Source organism: Calypte anna, chromosome 5, assembly GCF_003957555.1.
Source record: "Calypte anna isolate BGI_N300 chromosome 5, bCalAnn1_v1.p, whole genome shotgun sequence".
Classification (NCBI taxonomy): Eukaryota; Metazoa; Chordata; class Aves; order Apodiformes; family Trochilidae; genus Calypte; species Calypte anna.
The window spans coordinates 17,968-37,601 of NC_044250.1; the positions used below are offsets into that span (position 1 = coordinate 17,968).

General features: G+C 48.4%; 1 protein-coding gene across 1 annotated transcript; it reads left to right on the forward strand.

Annotated features, from left to right (window-relative positions):
* Positions 1–14,695: 14,695 nt before the first annotated feature.
* Positions 14,696–17,657, forward strand: LOC103539520 (leupaxin). Its single transcript, XM_030451508.1, is given in 10 exon segments — positions 14,696–14,708; positions 15,512–15,660; positions 16,142–16,216; positions 16,383–16,451; positions 16,518–16,677; positions 16,746–16,787; positions 16,790–16,859; positions 16,962–17,112; positions 17,195–17,376; positions 17,378–17,657. Coding segments are annotated over 10 exon segments (1,191 nt in total).
* Positions 17,658–19,634: the final 1,977 nt, after the last annotated feature.

Genomic DNA, 19,634 nt, shown 5'->3' on the forward strand with positions numbered 1-19,634 from the left:
GGCTGAAGCTGCACAACTACCTGCTAGGTCTACCACACAAAACACTTCTGAAGACAGCTGCCTAGCTCAAATGTTCTCAGCCCACCACTCACACTTGCACAGACACCGGCAAACAGGTAACAGACTGCCACAAGCCCCAGCAGCTAGAAACTACCAACTCTTTTGCCACATTGCACTGAGGAAGGGCTATTTTAAAAAAACTCTCAACCGGGCATTCATACGCTTCTTTCTGCTTTCTTTTAAACCTGTAACTGTCCAATTTGTGACCTTATAATTAAATTCTTCCCTTTTCCAGGCTGCCCATCAGCAGACAAGATTCTACTCTCCCAAGTTTCTGCTGAAGACAGCTAGCAAGCTATGCCCTCATTAGCTGCCAGATATAGAAAAATCAATTGAGTGCAAGCTGGAGCTGGTCCAGAGGAAGGCAACATTCTTGAGAAAATAAATGCTTTCTATGGTTTGCTCTCACAACCCTTACCATTTCCTAATGAAGTTTTTATAAGCATGTAATTTTGCCAATACAATTCCCCAGAACTGATGGTGACCCTACTTCCTCTGATCTGCTGAGTAATGTTTCACACCATGTGCAAAACGTCAATCTGCATGATTAGAAAGAACAGGATTAATGATGCAGCAGCAATTTTTGCTTGTTCTCTGATTTAACTCCAACCAATTTATACACCTCAAGACAAAAAAATCTATGCTGTCTCTCAGCAACTTATGTTTATTAATGTATGAAGTATAATGCACCCTCCCAAGCAACAGCTCTGTCCAGAAAATTGAGCCTGCTCGATCATCTTGCTGTAGAGGCACTTAAGAGTAGACATGATGGAACTTTTCTAGACTGTGCTGAGACATCTTTATTGATCAGACCATATTCAAGCCACCCCTTCAGAAGAGGCACAGGCTTTTACTATGCACAAAAGTAGTGTCTGATCCAAACATCACAACCACAAGCCTCAGAGAGCCATCTCTACAGGAAAATTAACAAGTTCTCAAGATATCTGCTTGCTTCTGCTGGTCCGGTGTACATCAGTTCTGCAGCGGCTTACAAAACAACATTGAGAAATTTAAAGGAAGGTGTGCAGAGCACGATGCTGCAGACCAGCAGAGGGAGCCTCGTTTGTTCGATTACTCACAGAAGAGCTAAAGTACAAAACCTGCTGATTTTTTTCACATACACTTCAGTCCCAAAAAGAATGTCTTTGACACAAGGACACATATATCCACTCTACCTCAGTTTCCAGAAAGCTTCAGTGTGCACTTCCAGTGACAGCATACCAAAAGATTCTGAGTCTCCACTCAAAGCACTCGTGGTGATTAGGTAGCAAAAATTTGTTCTTCTTATTTCCTCCAAAAACAATGGAGAACACACAGAACTGTTTTTTCCCTGAACTCTGGTGTGTCAGTCCCAAATGCACAAAGAGGACACTTGTCACAACAACACATACAAAGTATTGCTATGTCTCCCTTTAGGCACACAACAGAAGAGATGTTGCTTTCTTAAACTGACTCTCTGATACAGTCTTCTAATCCACTTCAGACATAACAACACGAAACAAATTTTAACAGTGCTCTAAAGTATTTTCAGTGTGTGGCCATACACAAGTAGGCTGACTAAACCCCAGTATGGAGAAAAAATCCTCAAACTTAAACAAAAACACCATCTGTTCTAGTTTCCCTTTGCCGAATGTGTGGAAGATACTGAAAAGCAAGACTTTTATCAGAACAAAAGTTCTGTCCTTTCAGGCCAGAGGAGGAGAGGGGAAGCCAACAACAAAACACCGTTGTATATCAAAACAAGAATGCAAATATATTGATACATACTGCACATATAACTGCAGGTTTTACTCACTTTCTTGGTGGTTCTTCATCTTCCTGAAACTCATTCTCTTCTTTCACTTCTACTTTAATCTCTTTCTGTTTCTCTTTTCTTCCTTCACTTTGCTAGCTTTTCTCCTTTGCTTAGGTGTTTCCCTACAAAGATACAAATACACCCACTTACTCCAATACTCTTCCCATTGTCTGCTTTTTACAAAGACTTATGCAAAAACTGGATCAAAGTTCTATTTATCAAATCCCACCTCCAAGCAGAAATAGGAACAAGCATTAAGGATGAACCTGGCAGCCAGCAGGCTCTAAAGGCTTTAGTTAGTCTGTTACAGAAGAACTGTAGGCAACATTTAGAACACACTGTGTCCAATGGGAGGCTGCTCCACCTTAGCAACTAGCACTGGTTCTTTGGGTTGTATTAAAGCTCATTCAAACCCAAGATATCACAGTTTTGGGGGGTCTGAAAACACAGTACGTATGTAATCCAATGTACTTCTCCAGATTGAGGCTTGTAGGTTTCATCTCTTGGATCATCTTTGAAGGGAACTTCTTCCTCACTAATGAGCATCTCCTCATCATCACTGCTAGGAAAAAAGGAAAAAAGAACTTTAGCAGCAACAGCTTAAGCAGTACTGCAAGAATATTCATGCACCATCCCCTAGAATGGCAGTCAGTATTACACAGCACTTTCTCATTCAGAATGACTGAGGAAACCTAACAGCTTGCACTAAGGAGCATGATGTCAGGCAAAACAGACCAGGCCTAGGCAGAGCTGTCTCCTCTTGTCAATCCACCCAACTACAGCCTCTGTCCTGAAGGAATAAAGCTACCAGGTGAAATGTCCAGTCCAGATTTTACTATCCACTTCTTCACAATATTTCCTGACGTCTGTAGTCCATCTAGAATCCACAGTGAAAATGCAAGGATCCAGGACTAATTGAGAACAGAGCTACTATCCATGCCACAGATCTATCCCTTCACAGTAGCACTTATTTTTGTGGGGAAAAAAATAATCAGGCCTCTATTTTCCCTTTTGATACACTGAATAGCAAGAAATACCACAAAATAATTAATTTCCTACCTGACTGCAGCTGTAGACTGGTGCTCTTCTGTGACCACTGAAAGGAAAAGTCACCATTAGGTTTCAATCTGTGTTCACTGCAGTGAGTTCATCTGCCTCAAGATACCTCTGTCAACAATCAGTACCAGGAGTGCTGGTGGCAGAAGTACTTGTGACCAAGAAGTACCACGCCTGTACCTGCTACAGACTGCATACCGCTCATAACGTTATGCCCACATCCAGCTCCCTTCAGAGTTTCCCAAGACCTGACTCACTCCCAGGAACTTTCAAGCCAGGCTTCCCACATACCGTATTCAAGCTGTCTGCATTTGGCTCTGACTTGCAGACAAGTTGCAGGGAACCCGTCTTGGATCTGGAGGCACGCGAGTTCTCAGTTTGTCACGCTGCCGGGCCACTGTGCTGACCTGCTGCTGCGCCAGCTCCTGCTGGGCCTGGCCGTGCTGACTGGAGAGCCATGGCTGAGGACGCTGGAAACTTCCTCCTCTTCCTTCTCTTCTTGGAATCTGAAAAAAAAACATTGCAATCTCTTCAACAGTAACAATAATAAAAAGCATAAATCCTACTATTAACGCACACCTCCTCTTTGTTGACATCTGCCCCTGTCTACTCTGACAGGGACACTGCTGCCTCTGCCAAGCCAAACACAACACGCCAAGCTTTACCTCAGAAAGCCTTCATCTAAAACTTTCGTAGCATTTCTACTACCTCAAGCAAAGACACAAATATTTAAAACAGCACACACTTCCCTCTGATCAAGCTAAGATGATGATTATTTGCTGCTGTGATCTAAGCACCCACGAGACAGACACTCATAAACCTCAGCAACAGCTCTATGAAAGACCAGCTTCAAAGTTGGACCATGTTAAAAGTAGTGTCTGGAGACTACCCCAAACACATATTTAATCAGAACTATATACCTGGTAATAAACCTGTGGAATCTGAGCAGGAGTTTTCTGGTCTTATGCTAGAACAAAACTCATCACAAGCAGAGTTAGCCTGAGGTCTATTCATTTATAGCTTCTACAGGTGGTTTCTTTTTGGCTGATGGCTCATTCCAGATAAGTTCTGTCAAGATACCCAGAACAGGTAAAAATGTCTGTGAGGAAGTTCATCCCTTAAAAACTAAAAATTACCGAACAGTTCACTTGATTTCACTTTTTTGATGCTTCTGTGACACTGGCACCTTAAACAACCCAAATACCTTTATGAACATTTCATCAATTTGATTGTGCTGAAGAAATTAATTCCAAGTAGGTGGCTGAGCTCACATGCAGGTTTCCCACCACTCCAGGACACAGTCACCTGCAGCACTCCACAGGGCCTGTACCCTGGTCTAAGCTCTGACCCACTCCTTTTCATCCAAATACACTACTGTCTGTTTCAGGGGGTGTTCTGCGCTGCGCAGCAGTGAGCTGTCCCCCGAGATGCCTGGGAGTTTATCAAGCACCTCTTGGCCAAGCCAGTGGACAGCCCTCTAAAGGACAGCTGGAGAGCAGCTCTGCTAGGCTGGGAGTCTCAGCAAAGAGCAATCTGCCCATCAGATTCATGTCCTGGTGGGGAGGAAGGTCACAGCTTCCTGGGCACTAATTCCACAGCAGCAGTCAGGAATGGGGACACTGATACTCCCCTTGACGCAGCACATTGTTAGACCACATTTAGATTCCCTCCTTAGTTTTGGATCAATGACAAGAAGGTCATCAACATGCTTGAGCAGGCAACCTGAATTCTGTGTTGAACCCGTGTGAAGCAGCAAGTGGGACCAGAGACATCCTGAGATCCTCCCAACCTGACATCTCTCATTTCACATCAAGCTTTTTGAACCAAATCATCCTTCTATGGCCAGCGTGTAGTCTGCTTTGCACAAACACATTCCCCAGTCCTTGATTAACAAGGTGGGAAATAATTAACGTTTGACTGAAAAAATCTGACTAGAATACAGGATGAGAGACATTACACTTTTAATGTAAAACAGCTACCAAGTCTGATGTTCTTCCATGTATAAAGCCCCCTTCACCATCAGAGCATGAATTACACCTTTTTGGCTTCTTCATTCAGCAGAATCTCAAATGAACGGACTGCTTATACATTTTTAATCCTAGTTTGGAACATACTCATTTTTTTTGGATGCTAAATTAAATCCAAAGACACTTGAAACCATTCTGGAGAAAACTCCCCCTCAAAACTTGCCCACTTGGCAATTTTGCTTCATTTCTCTAAATGAAGGTCTAATCAAGCCCCTTCCCATGATTCCTCCTTTTTACCTCTTCCTCTACTTTGGCATGCTTGCCTAGCAGATTCATTTCATTTTTATATGTATGAATACCTATTTACCAAAAAATAAAAAAACAAACAAACAAACAAAACAAAACAAAAAAAAAAAAAACAAAACAAAAAAACCCACACGACCACAGGAAAAGCATCAAACATTTACTTTACAGTAGAACTGGTAAAGCAATACAGAGCTATTAGTTGAAAATCCTTAATAATTCTAGATGCTTCCAATGGGGACATGCAAAGGTCAGAGCTGCAGCAGGAAACTCCTATCTGCAGTATTCAACCTCACTTGCAGCTTGGATATCAGCCTCATCCAGGCTCTCACCTGAAGTTAAAATCGCAGAGAGTGGAAAAGTTCTGTGATCTTTAATAAATCTGTGTCTCCATTAGCCCTATAGATTTCCTTTATGTTTCCTTCTTGCACAGAAATCAGCTTTGCTGATGCAATCCAGCCTGCCCTTTCTCAAAAAAGCAAAAGGAAAAATGAAAAACAGACCACAAAAACAAAAAATAAACAGACAAAAATGAAATAAACCACAGTGCTAAATACAAAGACAGTAACTGGCTGGAAGAGCAGTACTTCCTCCTCCTGTTGTTTCTGTCTAACATGCCTGACCTGCATTAGCAGTAATCACAAGCCTGTTACTGGAGGTTTTTCAATTTTAATTATTTTTGAGGCTCCCTCCCACACTTCTGACAGTTCAGAAACACAGTTGTCCCTGTCTTTGTGTATGAGCAGCGGAAGGAGTCGAGATGCCAACCTGTCCTGATTGTACAGGGACCATATAGCTATTTTCAGTCCTGTCTCTCAGGTACCACACTGTGCCTGGTTAAACACAGGCCCTGTGGCTGAACACTGCATTACCCTCTTCTCTCACAAATGTCTCCACACAGAAAGCCATGCTCCACAGTTAGCAGGATTGGCATAAAGATGGAAGAGAAACAAGACAAAGGAACAAACGCTGCGATTACGAGAATCAGGCTCTGCTCTTCCAACTAAAAAAAGCTGCTATTGAACCTCTAAGATTGACACATCAGAAAAAAATTTAAATTCGAAAGGCTGTAGTCAATTCTGCATTAAAAGGTGTATAAGCCAATATCCGATAGTTCATTACAAGTGTAACAATGGTGATGACATCCTACCAATCCTTTCCATCTTTGGCTCCTGTGACTCTTCCTACCTTGAGTATTTCACTTAATAATAAACAGGTTTTATTCTGAGCACATTCACCATTCTGCCAAATTTCCCAATATCCTTTAAACTGAACACTGTCTAGGGCAGACAAGACATATTGATTTGCATGATGGTACTCAAGATGTCCTTTAAGCTTAAAATGTCCAAAAAACAGCAGTCAGTAGCCAAAGGAACAAGAAAATGAAACCTGGGAGGAAATCAGCTACAAAGTTGTAGCTCTTTTAATTGTTAAGACAACCAAAACCCAAATTTCTGGGCACTGCTCTACCTCCTAACGAGTTTACCACAATAACACTCCATGTTACTCACCGTGCTAGTAGGCAGACTCCTGTTTCAGACATGCAGCAGAACCATGTCCTCAGCCACCCTCTCACTCTGCCCCTGGAGCACTGACCATGGGGTCAACCAAACCAGCAAGAGCATCTCTCTCTGAACCTATATCATATTTTTCTATATATATCAGCATTGCCACAATCTGTAACAGAAGGTATAAATACCAAAGCTTGTCCACTGCCTCCCAGACCAGGAGATAAGTCACCCTTACAAGTCTCAGTTCCTCCCAGTATCATGAATCCACTTTGCAGGCAGCATGTTCACAGGAAATCACAGACTGGCACTTTGGTTTTCCTCATGCTTTGTTTCTTGCTTCATATATGCTTCACAGCCATATCACTCCCTGGCCCTACAGTGAATTGCTCTGAGAACAAGGTGCTTACTGCTCCTTTTTCATGTCACTGGATACAGCAAGTGATAAAGAGGTGTCTGGGTAACTGACAGCAAACTAACAAGGGCCTGAGCAGTAAATTCACATATCCCACAGACAACACCTCCCTGACCTTCTTCCCAAGCACTGAAAAAACAAAATCCCAGGCACATACCAATTACTCACAAAGAGCAAAGGGAAAGTATTAATTTCCTTTTGAAGAAGTAGTAGTTCATCTTGCATGATCATGCTGTGTCTTGTCCACTGCTCCCTGTTCCCCTAACACCTTGCAGATGCAGAGGATGTTGCTCTCTGTTTGGGAAAGGTGAACAGGCAGTCAGAGAATTGAGACCGGAGCTGCCACTCCTCACAGGAAAGGTGTTTGGCAGTAATGCTGCTACAGATGACACCTTGCAAGTGCTGCTGACTGCCAAGCACTGCTTTCTCAGCAGAGCTTCTTGCTTCTGATGCTTACAGCACAACTTGCAGACTAGGCATAAACCAGCCTTTTATAACTGGTGCACTGCCGGGCATCAGTCCTGCCACACCAGCAGCTCGGAAATCCACGCAATTACACTCAGAACTGGGAGCTATTTGGTACTCTGTGTCTGCTTTTATCTGCCACGCTTGTTCGGATGTTCCAACTCTTACTTACTAACCCCCTTTTAGCCTGCAGCTCAGAGGTAAGCTTGTTGCAATAACATATCCTCTCTTTCTGACACCACAACATTAACAAATTCTCAGGCCACTCTATCCTTAACATGTAGAGAAATTAATTTTTCCACTGCTAAAAATTAAGTTTTCCAATCACTAAAAAGAAATTTTCTAAATTTCGATTTAGAAAGCATCTTACTAATCCTGCAAAGCAAATACTTTCAGAAAACACCCATGTACAATAAAGTGAAAGGAAAATTAACTCTGAATTATTAAATTATTAAACAATTATTAAAATAATCCACAACATATCTACATCTCAGACTGCAGATCAGATTTAACATAGCAACCATATAACATATAAGGGACTGAACATATCTAATTTTCTAGTAGCACAGAGATACAAAAAAAAAAGAAACTCAGGGAAAAAAGTCTTGCGTAAACCTCTACCCAAATGGCTCCCCGGCCAAAGAGATGTGAAATTGTACATATGGGACACAGAACAACGCCAACCACCCAGGGTGCATCACTGCCGTCTCATATGGAAAGACTGGGGAAAAAATCATAACAAGTCACCAAGGTAGTTCCCCTATGCGATGGTACCTAACAGATGTTATTCCACACACAGCTCCCTTTCTAGTGCACAGTTTCCATAATCACTTGATGAAGAACTATGTAAATACTGCTGCCATCATGCTCTAGCTGACTAGTGCTTCTACCCCAACCTCTTTCTTCTTACTGCAGAAGTAATTTCTTGCACTTGAAGCTCTAAAACAACTAAGACAAAGCACATACATTTTGGCAACACAAGAACACAGGGGCTCTGCTACTAAGCACAAGCCTGGTATAACCAACAGCACAAACAGAGATGCGATGGCACCCACCACCTCTAAGCCTTCTTTACCAACAGCAACACCGGTGATTTACTTCAAAATATAATTCCAAACACAAAGCAACAAACCTTGGACAGCAAATTTTACATTTGTCCAATAGACACACAGGATGTGTCACCAAGTACAGTTACACAGAGGCTAACAGCTATGGCTGAGCTGGTGCAAATTTAATATTCTAAACTGGATTTAGTATTTTATAGTGAAGGATTATAGTATCATGACAATCACCACACAGAATTAAATGCTGTCATTCTTATGCCAGTAAAAGCTAGTACTGAACTTAAAGACTTCATCAGAACCACTCCAGTTTACTGGATTTTGTCCTCAATCCAGCTCCACCCAGAGTGCAGTGACAAATGTTATTTTACCTTACAGAATGACAGAGCATTCCTAGCTATCAAAAACTCTGCTGTGCAAGGAAAGCTGCAGTTTGCTGACTGCCAAACAGGCAGAAGGAAAGCTCCTCTCCTGTGCACAGCATGATCTGAAGAAGACACTTAGTCAGTCTTTTCCAGGGCTCCCCAATATAGCAAAGTGTGCAGCAAGGATTTCACCCAGTGAACATCTGGGACACAGAAGTGCAGCTTTCTCACTTCTGTGTTTCTAAAGACTAAAAAACAAACAAATGAAAAATCACCAAGGCAGATTTCCTTTGGACTAGAGGAAGACATCACTTTTTATTGCAAATTTCCATGAAAACGTTCATGTCATCTGCTTTGACTGGAAGTCTAATCATAAAAAAGCATGCCAAGAAATTTAATAAATACTTTTCCCACGCCCACACTGAAGACAGATTAATCTCTCAACAGCCAAAGCTGAAGTCAAAAGCAGCTATTGTATAGAGAACCACCAAACTCGTTAAGTTTCAGACTGGCATTTGCCAATCCCAAGCAGGTCCCAAGAAAATGGGACTATTCTGACTGTCTTCCAACAACTGCTATGTAAACATTTCTGCCTATGGGTATCACAAACACTGAGAAATCACCATGAAAACGTGGCCCTCGCACAGATGGTATCTGTAACTAAATACATGTGGTTAATTCTGCTTTGGGTCTGCAAAATACCCTTGCCAGCTAGAACTGTCACAAGGTTTCAAAATCCAGCTGGAATAAAGCTATTAGACCTGTAGGAGTAAGGTTAAGAGAGTTATAAAATTCCAAGAATAAAGCAGCCTTCAAGACAAATGCCTGCAAACAAGAACAAACAGTGCCAGTAGAAAGGTGATTCATTTGCACAGGTGCATGACCTTCTTTCCCTCACTTTCCTCATTCCATGAAAAGTCCCTAATACCAATCAAAAGCCACTGCTACACAAAGCCATTTAGTTGAAACTGTTTCAGAAGTCAATCAGGGGTAAGAATCAAAGCCCATTTAACACTTCTTTGATAAAGAAAATCTCAAATAGATGTACAGAGTAATGCAGTTCACACTGGAAGAGAAAGTTCTGCTCCTGGTGGGCGCTCCCCCACAATTGGAACGTTCTCCATTACAACCCATTAAGCTACTAATTGTTTCCCCTTCAAAATTTTCTCTTTCACCTCTGAAAAATATGCATAAAAATTCACCCACCCTCATAAACCTAGAAAAGGACAAGCAATGCTCTATTTAACATGTATCTTTCTCACATCTCTTGAGGACCTACACCTGTATTTTGTGACAGCAGCATAACAGATGCAAGCACAGTATGGTCCCAGCTTCTGACAGAGAAGTTATACCCTAGTGGTTATTGGAAGAGTAGTTTGTGCATGTTGAGCACTATGTGAACAGCAGCAGCAGCTTATTGCAGTTCCACAACTCCAGAGAGAACCGTTGGGAAAGAAACTGCATGTCATCAAGCAACAAAAATAGTCTTAAAAGGAAGGTCCCAACAGATGTTTGGCTCCCTTCGTTCGAGAAGCCCCGACTTCTGGATGTAACAGAACTGATTAAATAATTCACTTACCTTTAACAGTTCCTTTATCTGTGCATCTGAATAAAAACAAAAGGCAAACATAAGAGACAGCTTCTCTGGCATGGTGCAGAATGAGTAAACTGCATGAGCCTAATTACAAACTGTGTCCAGACCACTTTCTTGATCTCAAATTGCTGGTTCAGACCCTTACACAACAGCTTGTTTCCTCCAGAGAAGCTTTGGTGAACGATATACTGGCATCAGCAGAAGTCTAGACCAGTCCGAATAGTTACGCCTATATTAGAGGAGCTTAACATTGTAGCGGGACAGCTCAACGACTTTACCCAAGAGCTCCCAGGGCACATATAGCAAGTTCATACTCAAAACACCCAGCAGCGACGTGGGGTGAAGCCTCCGGGAACACACCCCCGAGCCTTCCTGCACTGAAACTTTGCCCACCCGAAGTCTAACAAGCCAGAGCCGAGGAGCTCCCTGGAAGGCGGCACCTGTCCCCGCGGCAGGGGCCCGCACCGGGGGTCCCGCTGACACCGGAGGCAGGGACTACCAGGACAGCCCGGGGCGGCAGCGCAGGGACACAGCCTTTCCTAGGAAGAAACCGGCAAGGGCCAGCTCCGGCTCTGGCCCACAAAAGGCGGAGGTGCGGGGCACCCCGCGGCACTGGCAGCCAGAGAGCGGAATCAAGGTAACCCACCAGCCCCCCACCGAGACCCGCAGACACTCCCCGGCCGGGAGCCTTCCTCCACGGGGCGCGCTCGGCGCTGGCCCAGGCTGCTCCGCCACGCCGGGATACTCGGCCTTACGGCGGCGGGAGCGGCGACGGCCCGGCCCGCTCCCGGCCGCCCTCAGCACCCGGCGCTACGGAGTCCCCCCTGTCTCAGGCGGCGGTACCGCGGCGCGGCCGAAGACGGCTCTATCGCAGCCCTGCGCGGGCGGTGCTGCGCCCGACCCCCGGCTGCTCGGTGCCGCCGCATCGGGGGAGCAGCGGCTGCGCCCCCCTCCGCACCCCCCCGCCCACCGCGTCGCGGCCAATCACCGCTCACCGCCCACTTTCGCGCGGGACCGCGAGCGACCCGCCCCCTCCCCGTGCCCGCCAATCTGCAGCCGGGAGCCGAGAGAAAGCCCCACCCCGGCCTACTGCCACCTCCCGCCTTTCCCTGACGCCGCTCGCGCCCGCCGGCCAATGGGCGACGGCTGCGGCCGGCCACCCCCGCTCGCGCACGGCCAATCAATGACTGGCTCCTGGCGCCCCTGGCGGGCGGCGCAGGCCGCGGCAGCCGCTCCTCTCTCCCCCCCCCCCAGCCGGCCCCGCCGCGGCGCCCTTCCGAGCGGCCCCTTGGGCTGTCGCTCCGCCGGTTTGCCGCCCGATCGCCCGAACGCCGCGAGGCCGCCGCGAGCCCGCGGCACCACCGGGGTCCCTACCGCCGCCGCTCACTGCGCCCCTCCGGCTGCCCGGGTCCTCGCCTCGACGAGGCCTGGTAGGGGGCCGCTCGCCACCGCCCACGCAGCCGCTCCCTGCCGCAGGTACCGCGCGCTCGCGTTCGGCGAGGCCGGGCGCAGGCCGCTTTAGGCTGTCGCTTCTCCTTTAAAAAAAAAAAAAAAAAAAAAAAAAAAAAGCCCTCGGCGGCGGTGAAAGTCGGTGACAAAATGCGGCCGGGCGCAAAGGGGGCGGGGCTTATGGCGAGGGTCTCCTGCTTCCGCTCCGCTTCCCCCATGCGCACCGCCTGCTGTGATTGTAGTTCCGCGGATAGGATCGGCTGTGCGAAGCACCTCAGTGCACGGCGGGAGCTGTGGTCGCTTTGACCGCGCACGGCGCATGGGGGGAGCGGCCTGCTCCTGCCGCCCAGCTGCACTCTGAGATGCGGGGCGGTAAAGGGAAACCGCCAAGCGCCGGCTGATCTCGGGCTCCCTCCCAGCGTGAGCCGGTGCACCGAGACACGGGCAGCAGAGCAGTTCGCTGGAGGACCCGCGCTTGTCTGCCTGAGCGAAGTTGAAGCTGTGCCTCACAACTCACCCTCGCAGAACAGCACTGTCATGTAATAAAATATAAAGGGAATTCAAAGAGCCTGAGCATTTATGGTAAATCATGTTGTTAAGTTGATGCTCTATTAGTGAGAGATGTAACTGCTTTGTATTTCTCCTGTTTTTAGGTTCAAGTCCTAAGTTTTGTGGGGGTTTTTTGTGGGTATGACTAGAAAGCAGAAGTGTGTCCAAATCACATTCCTTAGTTTCCTGAGGGTGCTATAATAACCATCTTATTGTGGAAACGATACAGTCTATTCTCTTGGAAAAGACAGCGGGGGGTCAGAGCATGTTAGCATCCTAACATGAAGCTGAAAAAAACTAACTAGATACTCACACGATGCTTGTGTCCTTCAGACCAAGGAAGGGCTTCTGGTTCAGATTCCTGAATAAGCTTGTGGCAGCATGCTCTCGGAGTAGTTTTTCACGAATCTCGGAGCTGGTTACCCAAGTGGTTTGAGGCTCATTTCCAGCACAAGAGTTTGGCTGGTTCTTTTTTCAGTCCAGTGTAATTCTGTTATATTTCAATTAAAATTTTTTCTCTTCTCAAAGAATCTCAGCAGGTTTAAAGTAATGTCTGCTACTGCTGTTTGTTTGTAAATGGTTGAAAAATTTTCTCCCCAAGACTACCTAGCTAGAAAATGATTGACAACACTTTCCAAACCTAACTTTCAGCTGCAGTTAACCCATGCTCTTTGCTACGATCTGACTGCATTTATTCCTAAATAAATCAACTTTATTGCAACTAGAGAATCTCACTGTAGGAAGTCATGCTAAACTTGCCGTGGTGACTGATTTCTCCTGTAGGCAATGGTATCACTTAATTCTTGTAAAAATATGTTGTTTAAACTATTGCAGTAAAACATAGCTCAAATCAGAATGCCGCTCAGCTGTCTGCATCTGATTTGTAATGGGGGATTTTATAACACAAAACCACAGCTCTAGATACTTGTTTACTGAGAGCTCACATTATCACTGGAGGGGGACAGTAATCACTGAGAAGTCTAAAAATAGCCCAAAATCTTCCACAGACAGGAAGGTTCTCTTATTTGCAGAATGGGAAGTGTCTGACGCAATGATTGTGTCTGAAATTACCCATAAGGGAGTGAAGCGAGCAGTGCCTCGTCTTGTCTTTTGGGTTACTCTCATATTGTTTGTCCTGAAACACACCATAGGACTCACAGTTTGGCATCCAAGGTGGCTTTTCCCAAGCCAGGGCCCCACTTGATGTCTCTACGGTGAGCAGGTACAGAAAGCGCTGTCACCACTACGGAGTGAACCACGATTCCAGCCTGGTGCCAAGGGGCAGCACTGAACCCCCCTAGTCAGGTGGAGCAGACAGGCTCAGCAGCTTGGGAGGATGGGTGGACAGCACCACATTAGCTCAGCCTGTGCAGCAACTACCTGTTTGTCAGCTGTGCAGAATGCTGCAGGTCCCACTGCAAGGAGCTTGATGGACCACAGAAAAGATGGAGAGGGAAGGAGCAGGTTTGGCACAGCCTGCAGAAACCCATGGAACATTTACATACAACTGCAGCCTCTATTCCAGAGGTGCTTTGGCAGTGCTTCCCTCTGCACTGCCGCAGTGAGCCAAGTCCTGCCCTGGCTCTAAGTGACATGAAGGGACTTGCTCTTACGTGAAATACAAGACGAGGCTCCAAAAGTGTCCCCCAAAAGGCAAGGCTACATTAAAGCATGCTGGCACTGCAGGTCCTGCACCACCCTCCATCACACTGTCACCAATACATTTCTAACCAGCACAGGGATGCCATACAGGTGGTGGCTTCTGGGAAGGGCTTGGGTCTGCAGAATGTGTATGCTCTGGCTTCCAGCTGAGAAGCCCAAGGAGCGTGAGTATTTTCATGGGTCAGGAGCTCCTTGGACAACCTGCTGGCCAATTTCTTCCCTCTGCAGACTGGCTGTTCTCAGCTCCCCTTGCTCCAGCCTCTGCCACTGCTCTCTGCCTGCTCCATCACACATGGTGCAAAGCACACAACCCACAGAGGAAGAACCCCAAGCCACAAACCCCAGCCCCAGCCCAGGGAGTGGAGGCAAGGCTGGACAGCAGAACCTACATGGCACAGCTTGCCACCCTGCTGACTGCCCTGGCCCCAGGATCCTGCCACAGCAGGATGGACGATTTAGGTAAACTAGGCCCTGCTGGAGCCAGTTCCACACCCAGGCTTGCTTCAGGGTTGTGCCTTTGGCTTCCTGGGGGCGCAGGACTGGGGGAGGAGGGTGTCTTGTTCTTCCTCAACCTCAGAGTCAGATGGGGATGCTGCAGAGGGGGCAGCAATGGAGCTGCACTCCTATCTTGCCTCCTCCCATTGCAGGAGATAAAATGGGGCTTGGTTGGCCAAGTGAGCTCTTGGCCAAAAATGGAGAGCACTTGAGGCAGGAAGTGGGCTGTGGCAGCAGCACGAGACCACATGCATGCAACAGGGCTGAGCAGCCCAAGGGTGCTGAGAGGCACTGCGGTTGGGAGGGACAGGGTCAAGGGAAGCTGTAGGGGCATCCCCCTGTGCCAAGAGGGGAGGAAAGAGCAGAAAGTGCTTTGCCATCCCAGTGGGAAGCACTGCTCTAAGTGATCAGAAAGCATAGAGGTTCAGCTCTGCTGTGCCAGGGCTTGTGGTGAGGTGAATTTAACATCTGGTGGATACTTCTTGAGAAGCCAGAAATGTGCATGGGAGGGCAGAACCGCTTTTGCCTGTAGTGCCCTACCTTTCAGTAAGGATGCACAACACAGTAGGTGCATCCTGTGTTGGGGATCAGGTCAGGGTGCTCAAGGCCACCACAGCCTTTTGGGGTCCCAGCCCTTGGTTGGCTGAGGCTGTTGTGGCTCTACTTTTGTTCCTGAGATCTCACGAGTGGCACAAAACTGCTTAAGGGTGCACAGGCAGGGAGGGCAGTCAGTGCCGGGCATACCCAACCTGCGCCTCTCTGGGCAGATGCTTTGCTAGCAGAACTGGAGCAGAGCTCCTGCCCAGCCTCCAAGGACTGCGAGGTGCAGGCACTAAGCTCCTGCAAGCAGGATCCAGCCACAGCTGTATTCCCAGCCCCCCATGGCTATAAGCCACTTGCCTTGACAGCCCTGAAGGTAACACCTCAACACAGTAGGGCTGGTGCTGAGACTCTCCTCACCTTGTGCCAGGGGTGGTGGTGCCAGTCAGGCACCAAAGGACAGCAGGGGAGCATCCTGCAGGCTCAGCAGCAAGTGGGCTGTCCTTTCAGGTGCAGCTGCCGCCTCAGGCTCAGCCTCTGGAAACAGCATTCAGGTAAAACACAGGAGGGCAAAGCCATCCAGGGCTACCCTTTCCATTACTCAGATGTGACCTCCAGAGTCACCTGGCCTCCTGCACGTGCTCCCCCCAAAAAAACAATCCTCTACAAGCTGGGGAGGGGGGGGGGTGTATCCTGCTGCCCCTCCCACTACACACAGCCACCCCCTGACAGCATGTCCCCAGAAGGTCCCTGCTCAGGGCTGCAGCAGTGGAAAGAGCAGTGTCTCGTGGGGTGGAGGGTTCTCAGTGTCAGGCATCCCCCACAGCTGCCACAGCAGCCCCATACCGGTCTCACAGCCGCTGCCACCCTTTCCTCCACTCACTGCAGCTACCCAGCAGGTTCTGGAGGATCTGGGCCACATGCAGAGCAAGGTGAGCGTTGTCCCCGAGGGGAGGGTTTGTGTGTGTGCTTGTGAAGAGCTTGGTGGCCCAGCCTTGTCCCAGCTCTCACCATCCTCTCTGGCAGCTGGCACAGACAGGGCAGGGAGTTTGAGTGCCAGAGTCCTCACCCTCACTGGACAACATGCTGCACCTGCAGGAGCTCGGCATCACAGTCACCACCCCCACTGGCATCTGCACCACCTGCCACAAGCCCAGCGCTTGCAAGGTGATCCCCTACTCCCTGGGCTCCCAGCATCCCCTGGAGCTGCTCTCAGCCTTTGCCTCCTTGCAGGTGCTCACAGCCCTGGGCATAACCTGGCACCCTGAGCACTTCACCTGCACCTACTGCAGGCGGAAGCTGGGTGGCCAGCCCTTCTTCGAGTGGGGTGGATGGGCATTCTGTGAAGACTACCACCAGGAGTTCTCCCCCTGTGCTTACTGTGCTGGCCCCAACTGTGAGGTAAGAAGCCCCCCTCGCCACCCACAGCATACCATGCCACCTAGCTACCTTACCACCTTTTCCTGCACAGAGTCCTGATGGCCCTAGGCCAGACCTGGCACCCCAAAACTTCTTCTGTGCCCACTGCAGGAAGGTGTTTGGAGATGAGAGTAAGTCCCAGAGGAACACTGTGGGGTCCTGCCCCCATATCCCATTGGAGTAATTGCCCCATCCAACATCCCTCCATGATGGGCATGGCCATGGGGGTGTCCCACCCCAATGCCCTCCCTGTGGGAGGGGTGGGAAGCCATCCTGACACTGGGAGTTCCTGGACATGTTTGCCCCAAAATGCCAAGGCTGCAAGTGCCCTGTCATCAACAATTACCTGTCAGCCCTGCAGGGTGTCTGGCATCCCAAGTGCTTCATGTGTGCAGTGAGTGGGCATGGGGCTGGCAGGAATGCAGGGGTGAGGGTGTCCCCAGGGCCGTGCCAGCCTTCCCCATCTCCTTTCCCCAGGAGTGTCTAAGTAGCTTGCTGGTGGCTCCTTCTTTGAGCTAGAGGGTCGGCCCTACCCAAAGCTGCACTTCCACCAGCAGCAGGGCAGCATCTGCCACAGCCACAGCTGTGTCACGGTTGCGGGGCGCAAATACCATCCAGAGCACTTCATCTGCACCTACTGCCCATGCCAGCTGCAGAAAGGCACCTTCCAAGCAAAGCAACAAGATGTACTGCCAGGCCTGCCATGACAAGCTCTTCCTCCGACTTCTAGCCCTCCTGTATACAGTTAGCCTTTCTGCCTGGCTGGGTGTCCCTAGTACTGTCCATCCCATCAACATCCCACACAGCAATGTCACTGGCACTGGTCCAAATGTCCCCGGCATTGTTACTGCCAAGCCAGACATCGCAAGCATTTCTTGTCCCCCTGCCCTCAAGACATTCCTGGCATTGTCCCTGCCAAGTCCTGGGTACTGTCCCCCTCACCCAAAGCAATAAAACACCTGGCCCTCCTTCACTCTGCTCACTGGTGGCTTTGGGAACATGGCTACAAGCCAAGACAGGAGTGAAGCCCTCATAGCCAGGTGCATCCAGCAGTTCTCCCCACAGGTGTGTGGAGTCCCTATCTCCCAGGGTGTTGCCAGCCTGGAGTGACTCTGCCCCAGCTGTCTTTCTCTAACCCAGAGGACAGCAGCCCTGGCTTACCTGGTGAGAAGTTCAAGCTCCATGTGTGCTGCACTGTGCAGGAAACTAAGCCAAGCACTGTGTCACCATCACCACAGGCCCACATCCTGCTACTACAAAAAAGCAGTTGACCCCTCCAGTGAAACCTTTCCAACACCAACAGAACTTGAGTAAAAAGCTGATCTGAACTGGCCCCAAAGCTGGAAAGCCACTTCCAAAAAGGTATTTCCACAAGTTTACAGATTTTGTTTCTGTATTCATGATGATAGATGTTTCTGCCTGGCTTCAGTATTCCCCAGGAAGAGATGCACACATTTGCAGCCTAGCAGTGGCTCTGCAGGGGCAGCCCTTACTCCAGAGAGCTCTCAGCTAGGTTTAGAAAAGCAATCAGCACTACAGAAATTACAGTATTTCTCCACCTGTGCAAAGTCTAGCAGTCACCAGAGAACAGGAAAAATTCACAGAAAGGCTTTCCAGCAGGAAGCCCAAATGCTCTGGGAAGAGCAAACGCTCTCAGCTAACTCCTGAGAAGCCCCAAGTACCCTGCAGAAGTCATTCAGAGGTCAGTACAAAGCAAAAGTTTTGGTGCTCTTTTCCTCCAATCTTTTGCAAGAACGAGAAGGAAATGCCACTCCAGCCCAGGAAATGATTTGTCACCAAGTGGGACCTTTCAGAGCCACACACAGCCAAGCAATGCTCAGGAGCATTGCTGAAGAACCCTGCCCCTTGAATAGATAGTTTTGACCCAACTGCACAGCTAAAAAAGCCTATGTGGCAGCCTTAGGAGGAAGGCACATAGACACACTTTAAAAACTTTATTTATATATAAAAAAAAAAAAAATCATTTTGTTTCAAAAGTGTTACAAGAGTGTGCACAGGAATCATACAAGGAACAGCTTTGTTCCTCGCTCCCCTTCCCCCTAGCCCCATCCCACACCAGGGCAGGGGCAGTCCTGTAGAGGGAGGAGAGAAGGTAGAAGCTTTTTTTTTTTTTTTTGGTTCATTTGGAATTAAACTTAAAAAAAGTTTGTTTTACATATTTAAAGGAAAAGAGAAGAGTTAGACCCCAGAACAAAAACCAAACCAAGCTAAGGTGGGGCTGTAGCCAATGAGGGCTCAGCCAGAGCTGGGGAGTGCTTTCAGGCAGATGAGAGGGCAGAAGCAAGGCACCAGTTCTGCCCCACAGCCTCCCTGCTCCCCACTGAGTCCCTGGTTGGGAGCCCCAGGCTGGGAAGGGCTCCTGCTCCAGTATGCAGCCTCCTACAGAGGTTTCCAGTTGCACAGGGAGCCCAAGGGCTCCCCAGAAGATCACAGCACTTAGATCACAGCCCCACCCAATCACAGCAGAGAGGAGGAAGATGTGTACATCCTAGCTCTAATTAAGAGCCCTGCACCCCATCAGTGAGGGCAGGGGGCTGGGATCCCCCACAGATTAGGCTTCCAGCCCCACTGCAGACAGTTAAGGCTCCCAGAGGGGAAGAGAAGCTGCTCAAGCCCTGCCAGAAGCCCAGGAAACACCCCTTCCCAGCAAAGAAGCCAGACAGTACAATTCAAAGAGCTAATTCACAGTGGCAAAAGAAAGGCACATGTCAAGAGAAAGTCAAGGGGCACAGCTGCAGGCAGCCGGTGTGCAGGGATTAGGGGGCAGTCCTGGCTCTACCCACCTGTAGCCCTGCCTGCTCCTCATGCTGGGCACACAGCACACCCCAAGAAGCCTGCCTCACCTCAAAAGCCCTGCCACATCTCCTCCTTCCACAGGTATCTGTCACCTCCCATGGGGGAAGACCCATC